The sequence below is a fragment of the Schistosoma haematobium genome, chromosome 2 (genome assembly GCF_000699445.3).
Source record: "Schistosoma haematobium chromosome 2, whole genome shotgun sequence".
NCBI classification, from domain to species: Eukaryota; Metazoa; Platyhelminthes; class Trematoda; order Strigeidida; family Schistosomatidae; genus Schistosoma; species Schistosoma haematobium.
This window is the reverse complement of record NC_067197.1, coordinates 17514648-17535715: the sequence shown is the minus strand read 5'-3', so window position 1 is coordinate 17535715 and position 21068 is coordinate 17514648. Positions and strand designations below refer to the sequence as shown.

The following is a 21068-nucleotide window of genomic DNA, read 5'->3' as shown; positions in this document are numbered from 1 at the left end:
GATTGCCATTTCAAACCTAACATATAATTTGTATCACATTAACATGGAATCATATCGTTTTGCATCAAGAAAAGTGCATATTAGGCGTCATCATATGAATTATTGCTGTTGTCTTTTTTCAAAAACTCCTATCTTTGTTGGACCACATGTGCTAAAATATTTCGACAGAGCATGTTTTTCTCAAATTACGAAAATCAAATAAATCAGTTATATTAGTCATAATCTGTTGTCGTCTTGATTTTAACAATCACATGCATAGAAATATTTTTCAGCTTATTTATTAAACATTCCCACAAATATCATAGTTATACCACATGACTTTCGCTTATTTTTTTAATAATAACTATTGTTACATTTGAAAATCATGAGTGGAAAGTGAACATTCGGTAAACCATAGTTTCCAACTCAGTAACTGAAATTTCCAGATTTTCCGCAATACTGTCGTTTTTTCCAAATTTGCCCGGTTCGATGTTAATATCAGTGAGATGAATCATACATTTTGTAAACATTTTAGGCTTCGAAAAACAGTCTCATATACTGCCTTAGACACAAACGCCGATTATTGTCTGAGATGTGATTATGACATAAAAAATAAATGACGTCAACACAGTTATCAACAGTCTCTGTTCCAACATTTGCTCAATGCTGAGGTCAGGTAACAAAACTAAACTTATCTACTCAAGTATTAATGTGATAAGACTAGACCTTCACAACCATTGTCATTCAAAACTGGGTTCAAAGTAGGTTTGATCGAAAACCATCCATTTATACAGCTTGTTCAAAACCTTTAAGTCTCATTCGTAACCAGCCTTGGACATATTCTTATCAAACTCTGCAGTAAACCATAAGTACCTCAACGGCCTACACATCAAAATCATAGATTGATCAGTTTCCACACAGATATTTGTTGATATTCCCACCTAGGCTAATAACACTGATTCCACCGACGAAGTTACTGTGAGCGCTAACGACTGATAGACTCAAACAGTATTCACACAATTCATTAATCAGAATACCAGAAAGATCACCCAAACACCTTGTTATTCGAAGTCAAGAACTCACGTGACAAAACATAAAATGCTAGACTACAGAAAATCAAAAACAATAAACCTGCAAAGATATACACACTGGAAATTTGCAACAAATAACAGATTTATGGCTAATTAACTGGAACGTATTGAGGTGAGAAATATCACAACGGTTAGTGGGAGTTAGTAAAAGCCTACAACTCAGATAATATGAAAATACCATAAATCAAACTTTTAACATCTACAAATGAGGGATAACCAAACTGATTCCTACGAAAATCACTTCACGTGTTTTGTAATCTCCTCTTCATGTCTCATCATAATAACATCATGTGCAGACAATCAATACCACCAATTATACTCATTCATCACTTTCAATAGCCAATTCTATAGTACATCTCTCTATCTCTGTTGCTAGAAGATCTTCAGCATGATAATTTTATTCACGAACGACCATCGACTGAAATACAAGAGATTGTATGACAACGGCGTCACCCACATCCGAAACATTTTCGCAGTGTATATTAATGAATACACAAAGATTATGACTCAATGAATTAAAAGTATGGTAACTGTTGTAAAACTTGGTGAGGAGTTTGAAACTAGGACAAATTAACTTTCCTGTACCTTATTGAACCTTTCGAACTAAAAATCATAAATACGAAAAGACGACGACACTGATATAGTTCATCGGCAAGGTAGTTTCTAAAAGACAAGGTTTATATATCCATTGGCTAAATAAGTCGTTCAGTACTTAATGTTACCTATATGGAAAACTTTATCTGTCTACATTCACTTTCCTCTTGACAATCAGGTGGTTATCTGTTTCTTCGTTCTCACGTCTTCCATTGACCTTCTGAATGTATCTTAGTGATGCAAATATAGCCGATCTCGTTCTCTGTAATGTGATCCAGTGAGACCCATGTGGCTTTGTGTACGCGTTTGTGGGGGAGAGGAATACACTACCACCCATAACCATTTTGTTGAATGCATGTGAATCTGCAGATCTCTCGCGATTGTCATTCTTTTCTCCCAGTCCATGTCGCCCGATGATATCTTCTCACCTGGCGTTGTTCATTCCAACCTTGGAGTTTAGGTCTCCCGTCAGGATGGTCAAGTCCGTTCCTGTACACTTCACTACAACCGATTGCGTCCTTTCGTAAAACTGGCCTTTATCATCTTCATTGATATAGTTGGTGAGTGCATGACATTGGATAGGACTCTTTGTGATCTCCTTTGTTTTGAAGGATGCTTTGATGATTCTGGATCCACGAGATTCACATCCTATAAGTGTTTTCCATGCTTCATTGGACAGCATCTCAGCAACTTCCTGAGTGTGTGGAGCGTTTTCTTCTTCATGATCAAAGTACAACAGCATCTCTCGCGAATCTAATCCTTCCTGTCGAGCTTGGATCGAATGCGTTTCACTGATTCCGAGCACCTCCAAGTTGTATCTCCTGATTTCCGTAGCTATTTGATTGATCCTATCGGTCTCCCATATTGTCCAGACATTTCATGTACCGATCTTAGCTGTTGCTCTGGTTGTTAGAAGGGGCATCGGCCTCGTTACTTCCAAAGAATCTCGACTCTCACCATGAGGCGTCATAATCCTTCTGAATGAAGATCCTCCAACTCCCAGGGAAGATCTCAAATGGCTTAAACTGTTCATTCTGGTTAGTGTGCTTTTAGCAAGGTTGTTTTCTATGTAGTGGGGTTGTTGATTCCATGTCCAACCCTTCTCCATTGTTCGGGCTTGGGACTGGCATAAACCCTAAGAGAGCTACAGCAAAAGTTGTCTGGATTATCATCTTGCTTCAATTGGTGACTGCCATGCATTTCCTGGAATCCTAGTAAATATTTATGACATGTGAATCTAATCAGATCCACGTTGAGATGAAAAATCAATGGTAGCAGTAGATGAGGATTGTGGTTTATAAGAAATGGACTAAAGTGGTCTGACACTATGGTGTTCTTCTGCAGACCTAAAGATCTTGGCTCTCATTATATGTAAGTGCACTCCCAGTCAATGTTTGAGATTCATTGATAATACTCGGTTATCCAAACTTAAGTATGGAGCGGTCTTGCACCCAAAACCTATTAGTTGAAAGTGGGATGTTTTAACTAACAATCCATCGTTATGTTGATAGTTACTAAAAGGATTATACCATCTAGCGAGATATGCTTCAGTAAATGTCACATTTACGGTATACATCAGTAAATTTGCTTGAAATCGCTTTAGTTAATACCTATTAACAACCTAATTTTCGTAACAAATCCATCTGGATGGTTAGCAGACAATCTTGGTTTTTTAAACGTAATACTGATCAAAAACAGATTGAGGTGCCTGATCATAAGCAAGAATAAATAATCTTCATAAGCTAGACTTCAAAGCTAGTTGGGCTAACGTCCGAAAGGTCTTTTCCATACGACAACCTCATATCAGTTACACAACCAAAAACATACTTGGTACATTGATACTACACCATGCATTCAGAGTAAAACTAAGAATTGTTTACCCATCAGGTTTATAATATTTCGAATCCACAGCGCATAACCAAGTTATTTCTCTCCCTTAAAGTAATTAATATGGCGTTTACTTTTATTACTATGCCTGAGTATAGTGTATAATCTAGGAACTGAAACAACACTTTTATTTGACGTTGTATTTATACAAAGAATATTGTGGGTAGCTTGGAAGCATTTTTAGCTTCCTTTTACTCAGACTACATTTGGGAAATCGATTTAGTGTTGTCAGTTTAATTAAACATCAGTTTTCAGTAATAAATATTATAGGTTGAAGGTTGATTTGGCTGTAGCAATTCTTACACTAAGTATTTCTGTTAAGCTTTAGTTTCTTCTCAAAAGGTCCATTGAGGAAACTGATATGACTTGTCCGGATAGAGGATCTTGTCGATCTGAATAATCCATACGATGTTAATTCAGTTCCGTGATCAAATGTGTTCAGTGGGATGACCGCAGTATACTTTCTAGATGATATAAAAGTCTGGAGAATAATAAGTAGTGATAATACTAAGCTCGAGAGTAAGCTGGTTCAAATGAATGAGCTAGGTGCTCGCAAAGTTTGGATTGGAAGACCAATATCAGAAAGTGACCGAGTGCACATCAGCCACAACAACAACAACAACGACCAGAATTACATGACAAATGGAACGCCACTCTCACAAGATTAAGAACACCTAGAAACTTTAAGTCGTGACTTGAAAAAGACCTCACACTACAATGCAACAGCTGCTAAATGGTGCTGCGTAGTATGGTCACTTCGCAAAATCTTTAGATTCCTTGACGAAAATATATTTCAGATTTCATACCCCATTCACCTGACACTTCACCTAAAATACTGCATCCACGCAGCTAATCCATGTCTTTTTAAAGATACTGACACTCTCGAGCGTGTCTGACAAGTAAGTAATAACACAGTAAATGTCCTGACCAGTTTCTCGCATCATAAGAAATTACAACACTTAAATTCTCTACCTTATAATCAAATGTGCGGCCAGGTTACATTGGAATTTCGTACCCTTAACGATCAGTTATGTGCTGACATGTCTACCTTCTTGTTAGCTTGAAGACTAACCATCCTCGATGCCTTCACAAAAGATAAAAAGACTCACAATTAAACACACTCAAGATAGGATTCTATTTTCTCAGTGGTCATCGACAAGATCCTCTATCCGGACAAGTCATATCAGTTTCCTCAATGGACCTTTTGAGAAGAAACTAAAGCTTAACAGAAATACTTAGTGTAAGAATTGCTACAGCCAAATCAACCTTCAACCTATAATATTTATTACTGAAAACCGATGTTTAGTTCAATTCACGTATTTGTGACATGTTTTGGTCTGGTCGCCCCTCGCTTTCTTCCATCCTACTCCTACACCATAAAACATCGCTTGTCGGAGTAACAGAGTCAAACGTCGCCTTAAGTCGAAAAATACTACTATTGTGGAACGTCTGAATGTTCGTCTATGTTCTAGGACCTGACGAATTGGGATTATCTGGTCTATACAGCCACGTCCAAGTCGGAAACTAGCCTGGTTTTCTCTAGTCTGCTCTGCACGAGCTTTAGTTAGGCGTCGAAGTATTATTAAAGCTAATATTTTATACACTGCATTAGTCAGACTGATCCCTCTGTGACTGTTACAAGAGGACTTTTGTGCCTTCTTATAGACTGACACAATCAGTGATTGAGACCAATCAGACGGGATTACGTCCAGTTCCCAGATTCTACCTAAGACCTTAGTCAATCTCACTGCCAATACTGGACTGCCATCCTTAAAAACCTCAGAGGTAAACCTGTCAGGGACTGCTGCTCTCCCTCGCTTCAGATTTCCTATAGCTTTTTCAACTTCGTTAAGTGTTGGAGGACCTACATCAACATGCCATTCAGGTCTAATGTAGATTGAGGGGAACCGAAGTGTGGCTGAAGGCCAGTTGAAATGATCCCTAAAGTGTTCCGCCCATCGATCCAATCTCCTGGATTGAGAGTGAATGATATGTCCATCTTTTCCCGAGATAGTTTCGCTAAAAGTTGGATTCATAATACCTGTGTCCTTGACAAGTCTTAACAGTTGTCTGCTGCTACTGCAGTCAGACATAGAAGTAACTTCAAACATAGTCCACGTTCTATTCAGGAAGATCTCGGGGAAGAACAAGTGCCGCAGATAGACTAGAAAGAAGGATATTTCATCAAGATATCACAAAAAGATCTGAGCAAGTGTGAGAGCTACAGGGGCATCACACTACTATCCGTACCAGGAAAAGTTTCAAAAAAGTGTTATTGGACTGGATGGAAAGTTCAGTAAACGTTCAGCTTCAAGACCAACAGACCTGATTTAGTAGGGATCGGTCGTGCACAGACCAAATCGCGACACCAGGATCATTGTTTAGCAATCGATTAAATGGAACTCGTCACTATACATCAACTTCCTTGACTACGAGAAAGTATTCGGCAGTGTATGCAGGAGGACTTTATGGAAACTTCTTCGGCACTATGGAATGAGTACCTAAGAACATCGTCAACATCATACGGAATTCATACGACGGACTACAGTGCAAAGTGGTGCATGTAGAACAGCTGACAGACGCATTCCAAGTAAGGACCGGAGTCAAACAAGGCTCATCGGCGAACAAGGAGGACCTGATGCAGATGTAAAGGCGAGGATTGGCAAAGCAAGGACAGCATTCCTACATTTGAAAAACATATGGGACTCAAAACAACTGTCTATAAACCAATATCAAAGTCAGAATCTTCAAAACGAACGTCAAGACAGTTCTACTGTACAGAGCTTAGGCTCCGAGAACTATTACAACCACCATCAAAAGGGTACAGGTATTTATAGGCAATTTTCGACACAGTCAGTTGTGGGTTCGCGAAACGTCCCGCTTATAAGCACTGGGTTTCTTCTGGTTCCTTACAACTCATTGAAGCCCGTCGGTCTACTCCGGGTGACTGTGAGTTTGACCACAAACAAAGGATGTTACGTAGTGAAATTGGGCACAGCTTGCGTAAGGACCGAGAAGCCCGGTGGTCGAAGCGTGCTAATGAGCTGGAAGCAGCAGCTGCATCCGGTAACTACCGGAAGCTCTTCCAACTCATCCGAGCCACTGGCAGCAAGAAGTCTGGTGTGAGCGAAACAATCTGCGAGGATGATGGGATGCCAATCACTAACATCCATCGACGTCTTGGACGATGGGCAGAATTTTTCGAAGGGCAGTTCAACTGGCCTACTGCTCCGGTAACATCGGTCGAACTGTCCTGCCTTCCATGGCCGGTGACGACTGATCCATCAAATGAGGCGAAAGTCCGCAAGGAACTCCAACTCTTGAAGCGTTACAAATCACCTGGCCAAGATGATTTACCTCCGGCTCTTTTTAAACATAGTGGTGACTTTCTGGCTAAGAAACTGACGACGTTTACAAAAATCTGGGAGCTAAAGAGTGTACCAGCATCATGGAATCAGTCGATAGTTGTCCCTATCTTTTAAAAAGGTTCACATCGTCTCTGTAACAACTATCGGGGGATAAGTCTACTTCCGATTGCGTTCAAACTGTCGGCTTCCGTCAAACTTCGTAGATTGCTCAAAACCCGAGAAAGATTGACTCGCGAGGAGCAGGCTGTTTCGTTCTGGTCGAGGATGTATTGATCATATCTTCACACTCCGTCAAATGTTAGAATACCGTCATATTTATCAAAGGCCAACAATCGTAGTGTTTCATGACATTAGGGCTGCCTTCGATTCGTTGGACAGGACTGTTCTCTGGGATTGTCTATTGAAGAAGGGTGTGCCTAAGAAGTTTATTAACATCCTAAAAGCCCTATATACAAACACCTCAAGCAGAGTGAGGGCATACAACCACCTTTCTCCATTGTTCTATTCGAGCAGTGGGGTTAGACAGGGTTGCCCAATCTCACCATTCCTCTTTGATTTTGCCATCAGTGACATTCTGGAAACAGCTCTGATGGATGTAAGTAATGGTGGTGTGGATCCGTCGCCTGGAGAAAGACTTCTCGACCTTGAGTATGCGGATGATATTGTCTTACTGTGCGATAGTGCCCAAGGCATGCAATCCGCACTTAATCAGTTGGCGATCAGTGTCCGTAGGTATGGTATGTGCTTGCACCTTCGAAGTGCAAAGTACTTCTACAAGACTGGCAGGATTCTAATCATGTTCTCACCCTGGATGGTGAGCAGATAGACGTAGTCGAGAAGTTCGTGTATCTAGGTAGCAGCATAAGTGCTGGTGGGGGTGTGAGTGATGAGATCAATGCACGTATAGTGAAAGCCAGAGCGGCTTATGCCAATCTGGGCCATCTTTGGCGCCTTCGTGATGTTAGTCTGGCTGTAAAAGGTCGGAACTACAACGTGTCGGTGAGAGCAGTTTTGCTCTATGCTTGTGAAACCTGGTCTCTCCGAGTTGAAGACGTTAGACGACTCTGTGTTCGATCATTGCTGTCTCCGAAGGATTGCTGACATCCAGTGGCAACACCATGTCAGTAATGCAGAGGTTCGGCATCGTGTGTTCGGGCACAGAGATGATAATGCAATCGATGTCACCATCTTGAAACACTGACTTCGGTGGCTTGGACATGTTCTCCGAATGTCGTCCCAGAGAATTCCACGTCGTGCATTATTTGCCGACTCTGGGACTGTTTGGAAAAAGCGGAGAGTTGGTCAGTGCATGACATGGTGTCGTGGCATGAAAGGAAACAGCAAAGGACTGGCTTGTGTTGGTCCTTCACGACCCCCTGGTTGGGGTCCGAGAGATGGTACAACACTGTGGCTGGAGACGTTATTAGATATGGCTCAGAATAGAAGCCAGTGGCGATCCTGCTGTAACTTTCTTTTACTTTCTTCATAGAAAGTGGTTGTCTCCCTTAACTAAAAGATTTCTTCCGATTGTACTTTCCGTCCCCTCCTTACTACCACACTACCTTAAACCAATCTCTTCGTTATTGTTCTCTTTTTTTACGCTTATTACCTGTTTTTTTCTCTTTGAATTCTCATTGTTTTGTGTGGCGCATGTATATTGGCGCTCTCTTGTACCAATGTTTGTGTTCAAATAAATAAATAAATTCTACACAAGATACTCATTGTCCGTTGGCCGGATACCATCAGCAACAGCCTACCGCGGGAGAGAACAAACCAGCATCCAACTGAAACGGGAACTAGGAAAAGACGCTGAGAATGGGTTGGACATACAAACTCAAGTCTGATATGCGGTCGATATCTACAGGAAAGGAATGTGTGATGTCACGAAATCGGTTGTAATATGACGATCAATTTATTTGCGGTTACTTTCCCACAAATTTCAAAACGCGTATCCTTACTCAATACCATACAACTCCTAATGCCTATGTCATCAAACACATTGTGTCCAAACAACTCGTCCTACATTATTAAACCATGAATGACTTAGCTGAAATCTAACCAAGCTCGAATATCCATCGACCGTATCACACTGTTAAAACGCACTACTTAGTACAACACAACAGACCAACATCATTCGCAGCTCGCGAAAACAGAACTACGTTTAGAAATAAAATCAAACTAAAATTTATTTTTCAATTTTACTTTAACAGAAATCACATGCCTCCACGTAGGCGCAGAACAAGATGTAAGGTTGACTCTTTCTGGATGTTGTAGTCAGACAGAGTACGTCCATCTTCCAACTGCTTACCAGCGAATATCAAACGTTGTTGGTCAGGAGGAATACCTTCTTTGTCTTGAATTTTAGCTTTCACATTCTCAATAGTATCACTAGGCTCAACCTCCAACGTAATCGTCTTACCAGTCAACGTCTTCACAAAGATTTGCATTCCACCACGTAGACGAAGGACAAGATGCAGAGTCGACTCTTTCTGGATGTTGTAGTCAGACAGAGTACGTCCATCTTCCAACTGCTTACCAGCGAATATCAAACGTTGTTGGTCAGGAGGAATACCTTCTTTGTCTTGAATTTTAGCTTTCACATTCTCAATAGTATCACTAGGCTCAACCTCTAACGTAATCGTCTTACCAGTCAACGTCTTCACAAAGATTTGCATTCCACCACGTAGACGAAGGACAAGATGCAGAGTCGACTCTTTCTGGATGTTGTAGTCAGACAGAGTACGTCCATCTTCCAACTGCTTACCAGCGAATATCAAACGTTGTTGGTCAGGAGGAATACCTTCTTTGTCTTGAATTTTAGCTTTCACATTCTCAATAGTATCACTAGGCTCAACCTCCAACGTAATCGTCTTACCAGTCAACGTCTTCACAAAGATTTGCATTCCACCACGTAGACGAAGGACAAGATGCAGAGTCGACTCTTTCTGGATGTTGTAGTCAGACAGAGTACGTCCATCTTCCAACTGCTTACCAGCGAATATCAAACGTTGTTGGTCAGGAGGAATACCTTCTTTGTCTTGAATTTTAGCTTTCACATTCTCAATAGTATCACTAGGCTCAACCTCTAACGTAATCGTCTTACCAGTCAACGTCTTCACAAAGATTTGCATTCCACCACGTAGACGAAGGACAAGATGCAGAGTCGACTCTTTCTGGATGTTGTAGTCAGACAGAGTACGTCCATCTTCCAACTGCTTACCAGCGAATATCAAACGTTGTTGGTCAGGAGGAATACCTTCTTTGTCTTGAATTTTAGCTTTCACATTCTCAATAGTATCACTAGGCTCAACCTCCAACGTAATCGTCTTACCAGTCAACGTCTTCACAAAGATTTGCATTCCACCACGTAGACGAAGGACAAGATGCAGAGTCGACTCTTTCTGGATGTTGTAGTCAGACAGAGTACGTCCATCTTCCAACTGCTTACCAGCGAATATCAAACGTTGTTGGTCAGGAGGAATACCTTCTTTGTCTTGAATTTTAGCTTTCACATTCTCAATAGTATCACTAGGCTCAACCTCCAACGTAATCGTCTTACCAGTCAACGTCTTCACAAAGATTTGCATTCCACCACGTAGACGAAGGACAAGATGCAGAGTCGACTCTTTCTGGATGTTGTAGTCAGACAGAGTACGTCCATCTTCCAACTGCTTACCAGCGAATATCAAACGTTGTTGGTCAGGAGGAATACCTTCTTTGTCTTGAATTTTAGCTTTCACATTCTCAATAGTATCACTAGGCTCAACCTCCAACGTAATCGTCTTACCAGTCAACGTCTTCACAAAGATTTGCATTCCACCACGTAGACGAAGGACAAGATGCAGAGTCGACTCTTTCTGGATGTTGTAGTCAGACAGAGTACGTCCATCATCCAACTGCTTACCAGCGAATATCAAACGTTGTTGGTCAGGAGGAATACCTTCTTTGTCTTGAATTTTAGCTTTCACATTCTCAATAGTATCACTAGGCTCAACCTCCAACGTAATCGTCTTACCAGTCAACGTCTTCACAAAGATTTGCATTCCACCACGTAGACGAAGGACAAGATGCAGAGTCGACTCTTTCTGGATGTTGTAGTCAGACAGAGTACGTCCATCTTCCAACTGCTTACCAGCGAATATCAAACGTTGTTGGTCAGGAGGAATACCTTCTTTGTCTTGAATTTTAGCTTTCACATTCTCAATAGTATCACTAGGCTCAACCTCTAACGTAATCGTCTTACCAGTCAACGTCTTCACAAAGATTTGCATTCCACCACGTAGACGAAGGACAAGATGCAGAGTCGACTCTTTCTGGATGTTGTAGTCAGACAGAGTACGTCCATCTTCCAACTGCTTACCAGCGAATATCAAACGTTGTTGGTCAGGAGGAATACCTTCTTTGTCTTGAATTTTAGCTTTCACATTCTCAATAGTATCACTAGGCTCAACCTCCAACGTAATCGTCTTACCAGTCAACGTCTTCACAAAGATTTGCATTCCACCACGTAGACGAAGGACAAGATGCAGAGTCGACTCTTTCTGGATGTTGTAGTCAGACAGAGTACGTCCATCTTCCAACTGCTTACCAGCGAATATCAAACGTTGTTGGTCAGGAGGAATACCTTCTTTGTCTTGAATTTTAGCTTTCACATTCTCAATAGTATCACTAGGCTCAACCTCCAACGTAATCGTCTTACCAGTCAACGTCTTCACAAAGATTTGCATTCCACCACGTAGACGAAGGACAAGATGCAGAGTCGACTCTTTCTGGATGTTGTAGTCAGACAGAGTACGTCCATCTTCCAACTGCTTACCAGCGAATATCAAACGTTGTTGGTCAGGAGGAATACCTTCTTTGTCTTGAATTTTAGCTTTCACATTCTCAATAGTATCACTAGGCTCAACCTCCAACGTAATCGTCTTACCAGTCAACGTCTTCACAAAGATTTGCATTCCACCACGTAGACGAAGGACAAGATGCAGAGTCGACTCTTTCTGGATGTTGTAGTCAGACAGAGTACGTCCATCTTCCAACTGCTTACCAGCGAATATCAAACGTTGTTGGTCAGGAGGAATACCTTCTTTGTCTTGAATTTTAGCTTTCACATTCTCAATAGTATCACTAGGCTCAACCTCCAACGTAATCGTCTTACCAGTCAACGTCTTCACAAAGATTTGCATTCCACCACGTAGACGAAGGACAAGATGCAGAGTCGACTCTTTCTGGATGTTGTAGTCAGATAGAGTACGTCCATCTTCCAACTGCTTACCAGCGAATATCAAACGTTGTTGGTCAGGAGGAATACCTTCTTTGTCTTGAATTTTAGCTTTCACATTCTCAATAGTATCACTAGGCTCAACCTCCAACGTAATCGTCTTACCAGTCAACGTCTTCACAAAGATTTGCATTCCACCACGTAGACGAAGGACAAGATGCAGAGTCGACTCTTTCTGGATGTTGTAGTCAGACAGAGTACGTCCATCTTCCAACTGCTTACCAGCGAATATCAAACGTTGTTGGTCAGGAGGAATACCTTCTTTGTCTTGAATTTTAGCTTTCACATTCTCAATAGTATCACTAGGCTCAACCTCCAACGTAATCGTCTTACCAGTCAACGTCTTCACAAAGATTTGCATTCCACCACGTAGACGAAGGACAAGATGCAGAGTCGACTCTTTCTGGATGTTGTAGTCAGACAGAGTACGTCCATCTTCCAACTGCTTACCAGCGAATATCAAACGTTGTTGGTCAGGAGGAATACCTTCTTTGTCTTGAATTTTAGCTTTCACATTCTCAATAGTATCACTAGGCTCAACCTCCAACGTAATCGTCTTACCAGTCAACGTCTTCACGAATATTTGCATTCCCCAAATATTTTTGGAATACAGTAATGAAGACTATGCAAACAGCCGACGAATTTATATACTAACTTCTGGAACTTCCGAATTAGATGGTTAAAACAAAGGTTGCTCTCAAGGGATTTAATAATCCATGCATCAGGAACTGGTGATATGAGAATAGTCATTTGCAGTCAGGCAGATTTTAAAATTAAATAACATGATCTCATCGGTAGGAGAGACGTGATCTCATCATTGCAGTCATGTAACTCAATTATTTGCATTGTAGCGGTAAATAAATCCCTAAAATAAATAGCTCTGTAAGTTTTCGACATTGGATGCTGACCATATGTTTTAGTGGACTCATCTAGCTGAAGTCGCTCGGTCAGGCATCCGCACCAGATCACGTGTGGTAACGCCGTGCTCAACATCAACCGCAATCGCTAGCCAGATTAGATCAGAGAATTCCGATATATTGGTCATCGCCAAATATACTCTTCCGGTCTCCTCGACTCTGTCTTTTGATTTCTCTTGGTGGGAACGAAATATATTAGAAAGTGTTACTGGTAGAAGCGTTGTCAAACACTGAATACCTGTGACATCATCAGCATCCTGACAGTCCTAGAGAAGAATCACTCTCATTTATAGATCAACCATGAGGTCCGACGATCATTAGGATGAAAAAAGGCTTTGGAGCGCTGTCATCAGCCTTGGCACAGCAAATACGATGAAACGTTTCAGGTCGGTCAGAAATAAGTGAAGTACAACCCAGGTAGTTCAGTAAAAATGTGGAAATAGGTTGGCACAATCCGAGAACAGGCAGCCAAAGAGACTGTTCTTGTACATAAGTTACAGAATAAGGACGCACCAGTGATTCCTCAACGCAATTACAGTATGGTGTGGGTCCCAGTCAATGGAGGAAGACCAGGACAATGCAGAGGTCGTAGTAGACAATTCCAGGACAGTTTTCACTCATGACCATCTTCTAGACAAAATATTAGCCCTAAATCTGAAGTGAGATAATCGGTATTCTTTTGTGGAATCGTATATTGGTGTAAATGCTTGACTTTTCAAATGACGAAATCCAGAACTGTGTTCAGTACATTGGATTCCCTTAGGTGGTTTGCTTTGTAAACATTTTAACATCTCTTTACTGTCTTAACAAACTAATGAAGCCTATCGGACAAGTTTTCCCACCGAGTCATATTTCATTTGATTAATAAACCATTTAACATCTAGTCATCTTAGTTACCCGTGGTGTTGATGGTGAGCACAACATGTTCAAACATAACAGGATGTACTCTATGTTCTTGCTCCTTGAATCATGTTCTATACGTATTTTTTTAAAGCATATTCTAACTCTCGAATTCAGACGGAAGTCGAACTTAGAGACTGACACTGAAACTGAGTTTATTTTCCAGAGAACTTACCGGCTGAAGATTTACGTCATTTCTCTGATGATGCTTTAGACAGTGTCCATTCTTACTTACGCCTGTTACTTCTGTGGAGGAGCACAGGCCGCCCACCAGGGCTATCCATCTAACCCAAACCTGGAAAATCCTTCCTACGTATTTCCAGTCGTCACTCATTCTTTTCATATCTGTTTCTATTTTGTGACGTGATATGTTCTCTAGTTTCCATTCTTGACTGGCTAATAATTCAGCCCCGTCAAATGCGCGGTATTGTGACTAGTTGACAAAATGCGGATGTGGTGCTCTAATAAAAACAGTCAGGATATCGACCCGTATTTCTTATTGCTTCCTGACAGTTTTGTGCTTGCCTTGTGTCTACGCTTTTATCACGTATCAATATATTACTAATCTCATAGCTTCTAAGGACACTCTGAAGTATGTTCTATTTAAAACGCCTGTTTTAATACTTTTCTTTCTTACTTAATTGCGTACGCCTTTTGCCCCCAATCGAGCATAGACTGCCGATCAGCATTCTCCAACTTATTCTGTCCTGGGTCTTCCTTCCTAGTCTTATTCAGTTTTTGTTCATTCTTCTCATGTCTGTCTCCGTTTCTCGGAGTAGTGTGTTCTTTGGTCATCATTTTCTCTTTTGGCATTGGGGAGTCCAAGTGAGCGCTCGCCTTGTGATGCAGTTGAGTGCTTCCCTCAATGTGTGTCCTGTCCAATTCCAGCACTTCTTTCTGATTTCTTCCTCCTCTGGGGTCTGGTTTGTTCTCTCCCAAAGTAGGTTGATGCTGATAGTGTCTGACCAACGGATTCGAAGTATTTTGCGTCGATAACTTTTAACAAAAACTTGTATCTTCTAGATGATGACTTTCGTAGTTCTCCAAGTTTACGCCACATACAGTAGAACTGTTTTGACATTTGTATTGAAAATTCTGACGTTGGTGTTGGCTTGTGGACAGTTGTTTTGAGTTCCAGATGTCCTTCAGTTGTACATATACTGCTCTTGCTTTGCCTTCACATCTGCATCAGATCTACCATTTTCATCAATGATGCTCCCCAGATATGTAGAGGTTTTTACATCTTCCAAATCTTCTACGTCCAGCGTGATTCGATTGTTGCATGCTGTGTTGTATCGGGGAGTCTTGATTTTCCCTTTGTGTTTATTGAGACCTACTGTTGCTGGGGCTGCTGCTACACTGGTCGTCTCCTATATTTGTTGTTGCGTGTGCGATAGAAGATCCAGATCATCTGCGAAGTTTAGACCGTCCAGCTGCTGTCCGTTTTAAACCATGCTTCTCCCCAGATGTTGGCCTCTTCATAACACAGGCGATCACCAGGAGAAAGAGAAAGGGTGAGAGTAACCTTGCCTGACGTCGGTCTTTACCATCATAGGAATTCCGTATGGGATTGGGTATCTTTTCAGGCATTCCATAGTGTCAAAGAAGCCTTCATAGTGTTGTTCTGTCCACACTATCAAATGCTTTCTCGTAGTCAATAAAGTTATTATTATTATTATTATTATTATTCACAAACATCTTATGGGTACATAAGTGTTGTGAAGAAACCATTTCGGGTTTCTTCAAAAAATGCAATAATACACAATTTTCAATAATGTCAGCATTATATTTGCCATTCAAAAAAAATTAGAGCAATAATAGTAGAATATTAATAATAATAAATCGGGTCTGTGCAATTGAGAAGAATATTGAATTGAGTGTAAAGAAGGAAATGGAGAAAATAAGGGAATAGAAATAAAGGAGACGTTAAATACGCAAACAGTCTAATAGGCGTGTTTATGAACACAGAACAAGAATAAACGACTATGTGTGTATCGTTAAATTAGTAACAAAAATAATTAGAAAAAAACAAACTTATAATTGCAGTAAGATATGACGCTAGAATAAATGTTTGTGCAGTTATAGTTTAGAGTGATGCGATGTAAAGTGATGAATTTCATTCAATCGATTGTTCCACAATGATTCGTAGAGTTGCGAATTGGTCTGTACACGATAGATCCTTACGGAATTCAGCCTGTTAGTCTCAAAGTTTGGCATCTACTGAGTACTTCATTCTGTTTAACAATACCCTGTTGAAGACTTTTCCCGATAGTGAGAGAAGAGTGATACTCCTGTAGCTCTCACACTTGCTGAGATAGTTAGGTATAAATTCACGTAATTTTGAGAGTATATATAAGCCCTGACCATATATCCATCTGAAACATCCGAGGCATTAATGATGGCGCAGGATAAAGTCACTCGTTCCATATGCGTTATCGGTGGCATGTCTGAAAAAGAGGGTAAAAAAGAAAGGTCGAAAATCAAAGCAGACAATGTTCATGCATATTGTGGTGAAATAGTGAAAGTATGACTACTTAGTTTAATTTTTTATTATTAAGATTCTTTTTAAGCAAGAGCATTCTGGTAGGTTGAATAAAACAAGCGTAAATACGGTATGAATGGACAAAGAAATGTATAAATGGACGTGATCCAAAAAGAATCTGAAAGTATAGGATTATGTGAAGTTTTAAAATATGGTACTGAAAAACTGGCTACCTCGCTTTTTTGTCGAAGCTATTTCTGCTCATTTTTGCTTTTATCGATTCGATAGGGTCATGAGCAGGCTTCGCATTTAGCAAATTGTCTAGGATTACTCGATAGGAAGTGAAACCAAACAAACATGATTTAAAGGGGCAGTTTGTATAATAATTTAGCATCAATACCATTTGTTCATGAAATTCCACCAGACCATAAGAAGCATTAATTTAACAAAATGTTCTGCCCTATAGACATGGGTGGATAGCAGTTATCTGCCCACCATCATGTTTGCTGGTCAGTAACGCCAACCTCCCTCCTTTTGTAATGTTAGGCTCTCTTACGTTTGTGGTGTGTATGAATATTGCTTTAATCTAAGCCCCTTTCTGGAATACACTGTCTCTACTAGCTCTATGTTACAAGCAAATCAGATCAGATGGTTAAAGCTTCTATATTCTGAGTTAGATATCCATTAAGTATATCACACCGCTATGAAGATAACTAATGGTAAAAATTAGAAAACACATATCAAATTATATGTGGTTTATAGATGGCAAGGATATATAGCAAATCAAAGGATATGCAAGAGTTGAGGATTGTAAATTTTTCGGAGTAAGAAAACAAAACATTGGACGACTCATAGGAATTTAGGACATATGTAATGTGAGATGATAGTGATGAGTTTCTATGTGTGATAATGATGTGAAATGTGAATAGAACCAGACGTGATAGCTCAGATAGATGGTCCAAGTTCGGTGAGTAGTAAGGCCTTCATCTTATTGGGGGGGGGCAGTAGGATTTAGCAATATATAGAAAGCTTTAGCTACCAGTCTTTCTTTGCAGTTGAAAAAGCTTTCTTGAATTTTCACGGTATTTTTAATATAGAATGGATGGTTTTTGAAGAGGGCATGCTATTTGGAGTCTTTCAACTTCTTCCGGATTATTAGGTGACTTTTTGTTCATATCAGACGTTTTTTGGCTCAACTCAGGATTTATCGAAAATATAACGCATCACAATTAAAAACCCCATTATCGATAGATACAATTATTTGTTGGTATAAAGATAATCTCATGCTTCACATGAACTCAAGCATTTCGAAAGGTGTTAGTTCTTCAGAAGCCTCCTTCGAGTCTGTATTGCTTTAAGATCTTTCGAAGCCTTTCTGTCATACCATGGTGGTATCGGGAAACCACGGTACCAATACATGATACTTCATCCAAACTTCTACACAAATCATTTCACCTTAGTGTGTGTCGGTTTGTGATAGATAGTTAGGTTTAGAGTTAAGCATATATTTCTTTTAATTAAGCGAACATAAAATTGACGGGTAACCGTGTCCATCGTCATTCTCGTAAGTTAATTTCATGTGTGATGAGAGTGCACATATCAATTAAAAAGTTCTAAAGGACTTTCTTCTCATGATAGAGCATCATCCATATTTTTAAGTAACATTCACAGTTCAATGAAATTAGCTTATGTTCTAGGTCAAAATGTGTCGGTTTTGTGACAAAGCGCATAACGTAGATTGCTATCAAATCACAAACTCGGAGTTGCAGACTCCAACCACCTGATGTATGGTGCAGTGAGGTCTTAATGACGGTACAGCAATTATCCCTATTTCAAATGGAGTTATGAATCACATCAAAGTTGTCAGCAAGACAACCTAGAATATGATATATTCCTCCCGCATTCACTGAATCATGTGTAAACGTCATTACAAAACTACTTATACTACATCTATCATTTGCGTGCCTCCTCCCATGATGTGCATGAATGCACGCAAAATTGACATGAAATCTGACGCTTGACGGACATTTGCTGGGGTAGTTTGTCAGCAAAAATCTTTTTTGGGATACCTTTGGTTGTTTTGCCTCCAAAGATATTGCGACTTTAAATATATTACACTAACAAACCATTTTTTGTTGTAATCGATACCTCACTCGCAAACTACCTGAAATTTGGAAGTTGGCTCACATCACACTAATTTTCAAAGGAGGTTGACGCAGCGAACCCTGAGCTACTGATCGGTGGCTCTTCTCTCTATACCTTCAAAAATTATGGAGTCCGTGATATGCGACGGTATACATGACTATTTATCATCCTTAAACTTATTTTCACCCCAAGAGTATGGTTTCGGGAAGTGTCATTCTTGTATAACCAACCTGCTGACTGCGGTGGACAGATGGACAACCATAATTGATCGCAAGCTTAAGAGTGACGTCATTTATTTTGACTTCTCAAAAGCTTTTGATAGGGTCAACCACATATGTCTTATCAACAAGCTCAGGCGATTGGGTATCAGACCACCTCAAATTGATTGGCTCACTTCATGTCTAAAAAATCGACATTTTAAGGTCAGGGTTAACTTCACTCTCTCTCAGGCTATGGGATGTACAAGTGGGGTCCTCCAGGAACCAGTACTAGGACCTCTTCTTTCCTTGATCTATGTAAACTGTCTTCCACAATAAGTATTGTCTTACTTATCACTTTTTGCTGATGATGTGAAACTTTGGAGAGTAGTACGCAACCAAGAGGATATACTGGCACATGAGAAGAGCTGACTGGACCTCAAAGTTGGGCATATCAAAATGGACATACCTTTAACACTTGTAAAGTAGTCCATCTGCGACATGTCACAGACTACAGTTATAACTTAGGAAACTCCTCTCTAGAAGCATCCCAAGTTGAAAACGATTTAGGAGTCCTGGTACCTTTCGATTTGAAGTCTTACGCTAACTGTCGCAAAAGTGCCTTTCGAGCATACCTTGCACTGGTAATATTGAAGCGCATTTTTAGCCAATTTGACAAAAGAACTTTTCACATAATCTTCAACAGTTTTATTTGTCCCCATTTAGAGTACGGAGACATAGTATTTTCTTCTTCACTCCAAAAGGATATGGGCACTCTGGAGCATATCCAACGGTGAGCCAAGAAATCAGTTAGAGGACTCGAATTCAAACCTTATGAAGAGCGCCTCAAATAACTAAACATTTACCGATTAGAGTACAGGCAGCTCAGAAGTGACGGTCTAATGACTCGCAGTATCCTTAACACTTCTGGACATCCCCTTAAACATTAATTTAAGTTTAGCTCCAACACAAACCTAAGGCGTAACACCCAGTCATCGGAGACAAAATACAGCAAAACGGAATGCAGACACACCTTCTATTCCTTGAAAGTTGTCAAATGCTGGAAGTCGCTGCTGGCTGAGCTAGTCCAAGCGAATTCCAAGGAGTCCTTTGAGAGGAAACTTGACCTATTTGCACTCAAGCAGCCCAATAAAATATTCTCGTACATAAAATACAGAACAAGGATGCATCATTGGATTCCCAATCTAATTAAAGAAGGAAGTGAATCTGAAATGATAGAGGAAGATCAGGAAAACGCAGAGGCTATGTATGACTATTTTGGGACAGTTTTCACTCGGGAACCTCCTCTAGAGAAAGAATCAGACCAAAATAAACAGTCAACAAACCATCTGCTCACCGTGGACTTCGATCAAGAGGATGTGCTTAAGGCTCTTAGCACTTTAAACATGGAAAAGTCAACAGGACCAGGTGAACTACATCCCAAAATCTTGTGACATCGCACAACACATCGCCGCCCCACTGACTGATATTCAACATGACACCTGATCAGGGAGTGTTACCTATGGACCGGAAGGACGCGATCGTCACTCCCATACACAAAACAGGTCCGCGACAAGTTCCATCGAATTACAGACCTGTAAGCCTCACCAGTGTGGTAATTAAAATACTGGAAAGAATAATCAAACGGACCATAACGGCATTTATGGAAACCAATAACTTGCTGAACATGGCACAACATGGTTTTAGAAAAGGTCTATCTTGTACAACGAACCTCCTTATAGCTAGGGAGTTCTGGATTAATGCGCTAGACAACAGAAACTCAGTGGATGTTTACTAAATAGATTTCAGTAAGTCTTTTGACAAGGTGCCAACTAATAGACTGCTATTGAAGTTGGCAAACCTTGGTATTGACGGACCTCTTTTAAAATGGATTAAGGATTTCCTAGTAGGTCGTAGGCAAAAAGTAAGAATAAATTCCAAGTGCTCCATCTGGAGACCAGTACTTAGCGGGGTACCTCAAGGTTCCGTCCTAGGTCCTTTACTTTTTATAATGTATGCTACTGATCTTCCAAGTATAGTGCGATCTCCAATGTTATTATGCGCTGACGATGTAAAAATTTGGCGAGTAATAACTGGAGACAAAGACGCATTTACTCTTCAGGCAGACTTAAATAATATGATAAACTGGTCTAAAGAGTGGCTGATGCCTATCAGCGCGGAAAAGTGTGTCTACATGCACTTGGGGGATTCAAAGGTTAATAAGTACAAC

At 40.4% G+C, this 21068-nt stretch overlaps 2 protein-coding genes across 2 annotated transcripts; both read right to left on the bottom strand.

Annotated features, from left to right (window-relative positions):
- Positions 1-205: 205 nt before the first annotated feature.
- MS3_00000252 (uncharacterized protein) lies at positions 206-8443 on the bottom strand. The gene has a single exon (XM_051208093.1). The coding sequence runs from the start codon at positions 5660-5662 to the stop codon at positions 4859-4861; it is 804 nt and encodes a 267-aa protein (XP_051067665.1). The 5' UTR covers positions 5663-8443; the 3' UTR covers positions 206-4858.
- A 644-nt stretch (positions 8444-9087) lies between these two features.
- UBQ1 (Polyubiquitin-A) lies at positions 9088-12814 on the bottom strand. The gene has a single exon (XM_051219174.1). It carries the CDS (start codon positions 12784-12786, stop codon positions 9133-9135), a length of 3654 nt encoding a protein of 1217 aa, XP_051067664.1. The 5' UTR covers positions 12787-12814; the 3' UTR covers positions 9088-9132.
- Positions 12815-21068: the final 8254 nt, after the last annotated feature.